Source organism: Pyxicephalus adspersus, chromosome 2, assembly GCF_032062135.1.
Source record: "Pyxicephalus adspersus chromosome 2, UCB_Pads_2.0, whole genome shotgun sequence".
NCBI classification, from domain to species: Eukaryota; Metazoa; Chordata; class Amphibia; order Anura; family Pyxicephalidae; genus Pyxicephalus; species Pyxicephalus adspersus.
Window position 1 is genome coordinate 136,756,457 of NC_092859.1, and position 11,258 is coordinate 136,767,714.

The 11,258-nt window shown below is 39.5% G+C and overlaps 1 protein-coding gene across 1 annotated transcript in view; it reads left to right on the plus strand.

The window, feature by feature from the left end:
* The window catches only part of ITGA11 (integrin subunit alpha 11), a 104,752-nt gene that overhangs the window by 6,035 nt on the left and 87,459 nt on the right, over positions 1-11,258 (plus strand). The window contains exon 2 of the mRNA XM_072402577.1: positions 9,515-9,626. Within this exon, the coding sequence (XP_072258678.1) occupies positions 9,515-9,626 (112 nt within the window). The remainder of the gene's footprint in view (positions 1-9,514; positions 9,627-11,258) is intronic.

Consider the following 11,258-nt stretch of genomic DNA (forward strand, 5'->3'; position numbering starts at 1 on the left):
GACATTTCATGGAAGTAGGGGAGAACAACTATTCTTTAAATACTAGAATACAGATCTGGAGTGGAAGATTTTGGAATCAATAAAGTTCAAGAATAACAGAGAGAGAGATTTAGTCACATTTTACCTACATTTCAGTAAAAAAAACAATTCCCTATTTACATAAACCCCAAACTAGTCTAGCATGGGGTTTTCCCCATACCTAATATACAAAGGATGAATTGTGTCAATATTTGCTTCAATTATTCAATCAGGGATTTATTTTCACAATATTGAATAATTAAAGCAATGCAATGTACAAATTATTGTGTGCACAGTCTCCACTCCTTTAATAGGTCAGCCCTATTATGTATCTAGATGTGGTGGTGGAGTCCACCAAAATACCTATAGCAGCCAACACTCATAAGACCTAAAGCAAAGTTGGAATTTGAGGGTTCCCTGCATTGTCTGAAACTGCCTAATCCTTTGGAATGAGCAGCTGTACCCTACACAATTTACATTTAAATGAAGATCAGTTTCCAGGGGTAACATGAGGTTAACGATACCTTATAAGCCCACTTTCTCTGCTACAATAAATGAGTTATGTTGGCTGATGTCAGTGACTAACTATGGGCCATTAGGATTTATTGGAGGGTTTATATGGGATTTTAAGAAGCAAACAGAAGAAGCCAAACATATAATTTATAGGTGGTGATTATATGCAGACATTGGAAAAAATTATTTATTGTTAAATTATTTGCTTTTCAGACTCAGCAATTTTTTAAGTGGTTACGTGAAGGTCATTTTTAAGATATAATTTTGGATAAAAGAGAACAGCTATGAGATCGGCTTAATAAGAGGATTTATACAGTTTTGTTTTTTGTTGTGAATCATGTTGTCAATGTAATCAACCACATGGATGAACATATACTGTATATATAAAGATAGATAGATAGATATACATCCATGTGGTTTATTTATATTCATGTGCTAATTACTAGATTACTATGTCTTGAAGTGGACAATACATATACACTGTAAAGGTGCGTACACACTTCCAATTTTTATCGTTCCAATCGAACGACAAACTATCGATTGGGCAAAAAATCGTTGGTAAAAAAGTAACCAACGACGCCGACGAACGAGGAAAGTCGCTGGAAACGAACGACCGGACTGACGGATCGGATTGGACGACGATCGTTGAACATCGTTCGTGTGTACGGTCGTTCGTTGATCGTCCATGGTCAGAGCATGCGTGATGAACGAACGTCCGTTCACTTTCCTGTCGTGCACATAGTTCCTCTATCGCTCAAACGATCGTATCTATTGTGTGTACAATATCTATGAACGATCGTGTCGTTAACTCTATGTGCAGGATCGGTGCTATACGATCGTTCATATATATCGTGCATGAACGTTCGTCGTTCGTTTTCCAACGATAATAATTGGAAGTGTGTATGTAGCTTAAGGTTACTTGATGCTTTTTTATTGTTGTTATTTTTGATACGTTTTGTGGGTGTGTTTTATTTACTTTTTCAGTTTTAGATAAAGTAGGAAAGTTTAGTTCTCCCAGGTATTTTATTGCTGTCATTGACCCCCATATGCCTGATTCTCTACTTCTAGACCCCCTTTACCCAGAACAAGAAATGTCTCTTAATATCTCTCAATACATTTTAAAGGAAAAAACGGACAGCGACACTAACTTTTCCTCCTTGTAATAAAACTATGTTTTTAGATATAAATTATATATATATATATATATATATATATATATATATATATATATATATATATATATTATATTCAAATTTAACTACAATGGATAGGGAGGGGGATGCTTCTTTAAACTGCAACAGAACTAAATACAGTATCTACAGTTGCCTGTTTTCATGGCAAAAAGGTATCAGCAAAATACCAAATGATTAATGAGCTCACAACAGAGGTTTGGATAAAGTATTGTGGTTTATGTGTGTCCTGCCCTGGGGGGCACCAAAACCATGTTACATATGTCTTATAATCATTGTCTTTTTGACCCAGGGCCAGAGGTGGATTTTCAGGATCAGGGTAGCAGTTTTAACCTCCATTGCTTTTTATTAGCCAAATAACAGATTTTAATATAATATATTTTTATTATACATTTATATGTTTATTAAAACACATAACTTTTTCTATAGGAAAAACATTACTGTCTGCTACCTCTTTTCTTCTTAATGTTGAATGCACATATTGGAATTTTATCTTTCATGTGTAGCTTGCAATTCTTCATCTCATTGTAGTTATACACGTCAGCATTTTTAAGCAGATTTAAAGCTTTCAGCGTTTGATAGCAAAAGTGATCCAACAGTTGATCCTTTCTGTATCAGTAGCAACCATTGATAGTAGGTTGTCTTAATTTTAAATGATTCATATTGCCAGAAAATTGCATGATTATATGGCAGCACGAATCCTTCTCAACTAGCCAACTTCTCAGACGTAATGGTAGCGTTCCTGTTCACCAATGTCATTACCATAATATTTCATTATAGTTAAGGAAATAAGAGTCATCATATGTATGTAGCGATACCAGTGGAAGACACAAACCACCAGTCATTAACCTCAAGACATAGGTTAGATAACTAAGTTTTATCTGTTGTATTATTACTATAATGTATTTTTACCTTATGCTCCAATTTTGTTTAGAATCATAAGTGATTGGTTTCTAGGACTGACAACCCTTAATTGCTTTTTCCTTTACATTTAGGCTGATCTCTTGGATTGGGAGCAATACACTAGGGTGTTATTTGGGAAAGAAGTGCTAGGGGTTGTTCCAGCACACAGCTGGGGATATTCCACTGGTGATATTGTCACTCTATTTTCTATAATTATCTCTGCTGCAATACAGAGACCTAAAGCCGCAGAGAAGATCCCAGCTTTCATATAACATGAAACATGTGGACTGGAAGCGTGTTGACAAAATGTTTTACAATTCCTTCTTACAGATCAGCAAATAAGTTTTATTGACTTTTTCTTCCCCAAGGAAATTTTAGAAAATGTTCTGAAGCAAGAAACACATATACATGAATATTATAGCATATACAATATGATGTATAAAGCCATGTACAGTATATATTGCAAAAGAGCTGTTAGGAAATAGGTGCCCAGCTTACTACAGTATGGTGACTGGCACTGCCAATATCAAGATAGTTTGTTGTCAATGTCATTGGCTTGATATCAGGTACGGCACCAAGTTCCAGAGCTCACAAGTCAGCCTACATATGGGTTAATTTAACATCAGCTCCCGTACAGACCATTTTTACGACATTCCTGTGGGTTGTGCACTTTCCGTCTGGAGGTTTTTTCAGGACATAATTCTGTGAGTAACGAAATATTCTGCTTAGCAATCGGATAATGTATAATTTTATAAACATATCCATGTACAGGGTTTTGTTTAACAAAGCAATATAAAAGTCAATACTTTCTTGGGTTCACCAGCAAGACATTTTATCAATCTGAAAACTCAATTAAAGTCATGGAAATAGATATGAATTGAAATTGAAATTAACAAACTTCATATTCATAGTTGTATTTCCACTGTCTTAGTATATCCAGGTATATATAATCTTAAAATGTCTAGGTCAGCTGTTCTCAGGGTTCCTCCAGAGGTATTCTAGTCACCATTATGAGGAGGCAATCCTAAAGCTGCATACACACGTCAGATTTTTATCGCCCGATAATCGGCATCGGCCAGATATCGGACGAAAATCTGCCGTGTGTACAGTCGGTGCCGTCCATTGTCCGAACGACCGTCCTGGCGGATCCACGGACGATGGACGACAACCGATCCTAATGAAAGGGAAGGGGGAGAGCGCACAGCAGGGTGCTGCTCCGTCGCTCTCCCCCTCCCCTCTCCATAGACCAGAATGGTGCTGTTTGTACAGCACCGTTCATGCATCGTGCAGTCCTTTGTCGTTGGAAAGGATCGTGAAAGATCCTTTCCAACGACAAAAATTGCACGTGTGTACGCGGCTTAATTCTTCCCCACCAGCCACCAATTTGAGAGGCTTTGCCATTGACCCCCCCCAAAGCACTCCACTGGGCCTAAAATTTATTCCTCAGGGGTAAAAAGTTCAGAAAGTGGCTTCTAGGCAGAATAATTAAACTTAGTTCAGCACCCAGTAACAGATCAGGTCTGATACACCCCATTATTTTCCTCTAAATACAAGCTTAGGTGAGGACAGAGGTGTATAGGTATTACTCAGTTATGGTAGAATAAAGATCTGAAATGTGAGTGCTGAAAGCAGTGTCTTTAAAAAAACAGAAAAAAACCCCCCAAAAACAGCACTTTTCTCAAAAAAAGTAGCTGCTGTGCTCATTTGCCATTCTTAAAACAGGAAACAGAAAAACCAGAAGACATGGAGTAGTGCATGAACACTGCAGCCTTAGAACTTATAAGACCCAGTACTGCAAGAAATCATTGCTTACCACTAAGCAAACCTGGTGTGAAAAATAAAATTAAATGTTTAAAAAAAAACTATAAAACTAGAGACAGCAAATGCACTTTAAATGATTTGTAACAACCATCAACTAATAGGAGCGTTATGTGCTTTGTACCTTAGTATAAGCCATAACCATAACAACCATTTATGATACTATCCTGCGGCTGAATTTCTATACCATTTGAGGGGGGGGGGGGGGGGTTAAGAAGTTCCTGCCTTTGCCTAGAAAGAAGAGAGCCAGAGTTATGAAATAACACATTTATGCAAGATATTCCCCCCTGAGACCGATGCACTTGGCACACCGTAGTTGCAGCTTTTCTAGACCGTTCAAATAAAAGTCCTTTGGTTTGGCTGCAAACCAGCACTCAGCAGCATCTTTGACGTAAGAAATGTCCTCAAAATGTTGCCCCTTCAGGTGTTTCTTCAAATCCAGGAACAGATAACAGTCCCAAGGGGCCAGGTCAGGTGAGTAGGGGGGATGGTGGACCAATTGCAAACCCAGGGTGTTCAATTTGGCAGCCACAACGTTGGACATTTGCACAGGTGCATTGTCCTGCAAAAAAAGGGTCCCGGAGGTTAGCATAATACTGTCCGGTGATACTAGAGCCCTGAGGTAGGTAGTCCACCAACAGAATATCGTCTTTGTCCCAGAAAACGGACACTTTGTCTTTTTTAGCCGATTTCTGGGTTCGGAATTTATTTGGCAGCGGGGACCCGCTGTGGCGCCATTCCTTTGACTGTTCCTTGGTTTCAGGATCATAGATATGGAGCCAGGTTTCATTCTCAGTCACTAATCTAGCCAAAAAGTCTTGTGCAACTTCAAAATGGGCCAAAACGGCTTTGGATGCTTCAACTTGTTCCTTCTTCTGGTCACTGTTCCAACATTTCGGCACCCACTTAGCTGAAAGCTTGCCCATGTCAAGGATAGTGGTGATAACAAACCCAACACGCTCCCATGAGATGTCAAGTATCTGGGATATCTTTTTTGCAAACATTCGCCGGTCCTCAATATTCAGCTCATGGACAGCATCGCAGGTTGCCGGGTCAGTTGAGGTTGGGGGCGCCCACTGCGGGGCTAATCTTCAGCGGTGAAATGCCCGGTCTTAAAACGAGATATCCAGGTATGACAGTGCTGTAGGAAGGACACTTCTCCCCCAGTGTTTCTGACATCTCAGTGTGAATGTCCTTTGCTGACTTTCCTTGGAGAAACAAAAACTTCAGGACGGCCCGTAACTCCAACGACATGCTTGTGCCTCTGCTATCACAGCTTCTCACTAAAAGAAAAAACAGTTTTAAGAATCGCAAAGACCTGATATTTGCACAGTTACATACTAAGATATTAGGCTGTCATATGCCCCCACACTCATTTTTCTATTTCATCTGGAAGGGGGCAAAACCAGGAACTTCTCAGCACCCCCTCATAAATAGAACATGTGCACTTCAGACTCTTAGTTCCATGCTACAATTGGAAACACAGGTAACAGTAGATAGTAAATGTACATTATATTAGATATACTTAACACTTTGCACTGCACTTCTCATTACATTTGTTCCTGTCGTCTTAATACATTTAATGTTCAATAAAACAAATTTCACTCCCCCTTTTAAAGCTTGTTATCCCCCATCTCAGTGCTTCTGATCTTCTCTAGCTTCTTGCAGCCATATCCTGACTCCAGCCTTTGCTCCATGATCTGGGCAGACTTCTAGGTAGTGACAACACTAGATCATGGCTGCACGATGGGTGTCAGCACAGCCACTTGCCAAGCACCAGGGTGACAGTATGGAGGACAGCTGGGTGATAGTTGTCACCAGACAACAGAAAGTGCCCGAACAAGGACCTTCATTGCAGGATCACCAGGGAATATTATAATGAAAGCTGGAGATGTAACAGGATTACAAGTACTTTTGAAAAGATCTGAAGGTATTAAAGCTTATATGAAATGTTATTGGATGGATTTAGATGTACTTTAGATAACAAAAGCAGAAAACAACTAATGTTAGAATGTTACAGTTCCTGTATATGTAAATCAAGCAGAACTTTTATAAAGCTGCAGCCAGCTGTTATTGCTTTGAGATTCTATGTAATCTTGTAACAAGCTGCTGATGGCTCTGCTTTCATACTGATTACTGGATTGTCCTGAACAGCAATGCCAGACAACAAGTGAAAGCAATCAGTGAGTTCCTAATTCCATCCATCAAGCACTATGCCAACGTGTTCATTCAAGTTTCACAAATGTGAGCTTACAGCCAGAATCCAAACAACAACTCACATAGTTGGTGCCGGTCATCTTCCTTCTATGTGTTTTCTTGAATGCCACTCACATTCAGTACTGGATTGATTCTGATTGCTGGCAGCCTGGCACAGAGGATTTGGGTGTGGTTTTTGGTACCAACAATACATTTGTAATTTAAGTAAACCTTATGCTAAGTCACAATTTGATATCCTCAGCTACCTCCCTCAGGAACTGTAGGTGGAACTGAAAGAATAATGACCCTTTCAGACCCATGGTGTAAAACGGTGGTTTGCGCACAACAAGCTGCAGACAGGAGAGGCAAACCACACTGTGGGCTAGTACAGTCTTACGCAGCTGTGGCTGGCAGTACAAATTCTAGACAACTGCATGGCCAAAAGTGACTTGTTTTCTGGAACTTCACTGTGCACTCCCAAAAGTGCATCCAAAAAATTGGCCCCTGTCCACTCCTATTCATTTGATGGGGAGCAACTGGGACTGCAGTTGAGCCAGCAGCAAAAATGCTGAAGCTCACAGTGGGTTTGAAACATTTTGAAGTTGTATCTGTTGTTTGGAATTCCTCCTGAAAACTAACAGTACATTTTCTGATGTGTGAGGGTACCTAGGCACCTAAGGTACATATCTGCTGCCCTTGACTGCTAGTATCAGGAGAATTGGAGATGTCAATTCTGTGCTGCTCAATGTTCTTCTTGCTGGAGGCTCTGACATCAGGAATCAAAGCTCTGCCTCTAATGGCAAGTCAGTGATAGGAAAAAATGAGCCACAGTGAGACCACCGGCAATACCAGTGACCAGTCCTTTGTCCTTTTCTTGCCTTATTTTTGGCATAGCATTTAAAGTTTAACTTTCCAGTGAATAAATTATTGCTAGAATACCCAATGCAGTCAGCTGAGCCGGGATAGGTAAATTGTATTGATAAGATAGATAGATAGATAGATAGATAGATAGATAGATAGATAGATAGATGAATAGATAGATAGATACAAGTATAGAATGTTAGTGCGTGGTGGATACATTTTTTGGTATCCTAAAGGATAGTTAAGCCTAACCCTGGCAGACTGGCCACACTGAACGCTGACCTGCAGCCGCATGCTTGCAGCACACACAGGAGCTTTTGCTTCCACAGTCTCAGAAACTTACTTTCTTGGACGCCTATCATCAGGATCCATCATTCCTTATAATAGGAACAGCCACCAATGGTCCCTAAAATAAAAACAAAAAAATATTTTATTACTGGCTACTTATACTATTCTAACCACTATCCAGTAATACACCGGAGGTACCATACAACACCTATACAGAAATCTCGGGATCCAATCAGCCTGCTCGTCTCCAGTACGTTCAATCTTTGTTCTTCCAATATTATCGCTTCAGGAGTAAGCCACACTTATCACTATAACTCCCTGTGTAAAAATTTTCGTTGACGCACTGCTACCCCTGAGGAAGCCTAAAAGAGCGAAAGGCGTTGGGTACCACGGTCTATACAAACAGGTTTATATTCGCACGTCTATTATATGGTTATTTATGTGCATAAAATGATAGATGACTAATGTATAGTGCCCTACAGGGCCTGAATGTGTATCAATATCCCTTGTAAACCACAAGCTATATATTGTGGCACACAAGATGACTATATTTTGTATTGTTATATGAGAAAATTATCATTCAATACAATAAATTTACTTTGCCAAAAACCCACTCTTTCCTCTCTTTTATTCTCTATTTAGATAGATAGATAGATAGATAGATCGAATGATCACCAGATAGACAGCCGGTTCATTTGTTAACACACTAGAGAAGGTGTATACTGTATGTGGACTGTAGCAATAAATTATTAGCTGGTGCAATTGTTAGGAAGCAAAATGAACTCATATGCAGACCCCTGTTTTTTGAAAAGCCCCTTTCCTATCCAAGTCTGGATGTTTATATTGGCATCTCCTTCTCAGAGGTTGTGCATTGATAAAATGAGCAACGGTAACCTAATCACATTGCCAACCAGTGGATACAAATCTTTCTACAGTCCCCAGTTCTGATTCACTCAGTTCTCTAAACTCCTAAAGTTTCTGATTTCCTTTCTTTTTATTACCTACCTTATTTTAGACCCATTAACACCATCATTGGATTTTTATGCTTCTTTATGCAACGCAGATAGTTAAGGGGAAGGGACCAGCAAGCTGTTTTACATAGTTTATGCTCATACTCAAATATATCACAGCACCCTGCAGTACCCCACAGTACTACCATAAGATCCCTTGGTGCTCCCAAGATGCAAGCAGTGGGATGACTTTTAGGAGAAGATATGGAAATATCAAAAAGTCTGGGTGCATGTCATTCTGGAGGGGTCGCCATGCCTAAGCAGTGCTATAGTTGCATTCATTCTATCCTAGGTAAAAAAAACATGTGAAGCCCAAGTCTCCATTATTAGCAAAGCTGATTTACAATGAATAAAAAGGATAGGTCAGGGACAGTCAGGTTGGGGGAGAGGGCTAGGTAATGTGGGATATGATCTAGCTAGGAAATGGTGCAGGCTTTGATTGACTTGCTGCAATTTTTAATTTATATTGTAAGCAACACTCTTTATAGGTCTAGATAGAAAAAGGATGTGTTAGAGCCTCCATGAAGCATTTACTGCTGTCCGTGTCCTTCCTGCTGTTTTTTTCACAATGGGGTCATTGGCAGAAACCTGGCAGAAATGTTAACCCTTCCTTGCTTTTTGCAAAACTAAGAAAACACATTTTGGCTGGAGAACTACTTTAACCTTCTTTATTATATGCCTAACAATTCATCGCATCTTTAATGTATTTCATTATAGGTCTCACTGACACCTTCAACATCGATGACAAGAAACCACGGATAATACCTGGCTCCAAGGATGCCTTCTTCGGATATACAGTACAACAGCATCAGATAGGAGGCAAAAAATGGTATGTGGCAATTTGTAAGAGAATAAGTAAACTGTTCATATTGGTCTGAAAGAATGGCATCAGTTATGCTCTCAGGGATAAATAAAATGTAATACACGGGCAGAAATGTTTACCCTTCCAGAAAAGAACATTGCCCCAGGCTCCTTACAGTGCTGATTATTCCAGCTAAAGCGCCAAGCTTTGTGAAACATAATCTCTGCTAAAAGAAAGAACCAACCAATCTAAACTATAATTCCTCATTTATCAGAGATGACCAAATGCCAAGGCTTCTGTATTTTCCTGGAGGAAATATATTTTCCATGGCTCTTTGTATGTTTGGATTTTGGAGGAATAGTGTGGCTGCATAGGGTTCTTTCTCCTCTAGAGGATCTATTATTAAAACCAGTGAATCTGACAATCACTGAAATTCCCTGCTGGCAAATCAACTACTGCCATTGAAACACAAGGACAAATTCTCCACTGGCAATGTTTAAGTGAATGTCACGTGTACTACTTTATGAATAAACCTGTCGTAGGGATCAGTTTTAGGGAACTATAGATTTGTGCTAGGGAAATATAGAGCCTGTCACTGCTCACCACTTATTCTGAAAATACTGGTTCCCTGGCTATGTTGATTTAATGATTTTCAGAATCTTTTATTTATGATAAGTATACGTCAAAGTTTCTGCCATCATTATGTCTTTACTATTCTGCATGTTATTTCTTAAAACTAAAAGCAGAGCATTTTCATGGGGAGGCTTACAACAGCAGCATTTATATTACTCACAGTACGTGTTTATGTTAATTATATAAAATGGTGGCACTGCTGAGCATCTGCAGAAAATGAAAAGTTTTGGGCTATTTTGAACTTTCTGAGTTTGTGGCCCAAAATATAGAATACAACAACAGAAGATAGAAGTCTGCATGCAGGTAGGCAGGTATGGTATTCAGGTATGGTATGCATGCAGGTCTGCAGTGACTGAGGAATTATTACAGCTACTGGTTTTTCAGAAGTAGTTTAGCAATGGTAGATTACATACTGTTTCTAAAACAGGTGCCCTACACAAATATTTCCCCAACATCATGTCTGGGTTTCCCCCCTGTTCTTTCTGTGTCTCTGCTCCATTGGTTTCTTTATTCTGTATGTGTGTCTTTTCTATATCCCTGCTCTGTGTCTCTGTTCTGTTTGTGTCATTGTTCAGTCCATGTCCCTGTCCTGTCGATATCCGTGCTCTGTTTTCTTTCTGTTCTACGTTCCTGCTTTGTGTTCTTGTTCTGTCTCTGCTTTGTCTGTGTCCTTATTCTGTTGGTGTCCTTATTCTATGTCCACGCTTTATCTTTGTCTCTGTTCTGTCTGTATTATTGTTTGAAAAGTCTGTGTCCCTATTGTGTTTGTATCCATGTTCTGCATCCTCGTTCTGTCTGTGGCATTGTTCTGACCATGTCCCTGTTCTTTATCTCTGTTCTGTCTGTCTCTGTTCTGTCTGTATCTCTGTTCCGTCTGTATCTCTGTTCTGTCTGTCTCTGTTCTGTCTGTATCTCTGTTCCGTCTGTATCTCTGTTCTGTCTGTCTCTGTTCTGTCTGTATCTCTGTTCTGTCTGTATCTCTGTTCTGTCTGTCTCTGTTCTGTCTGTATCTCTGTTCCGTCTGTA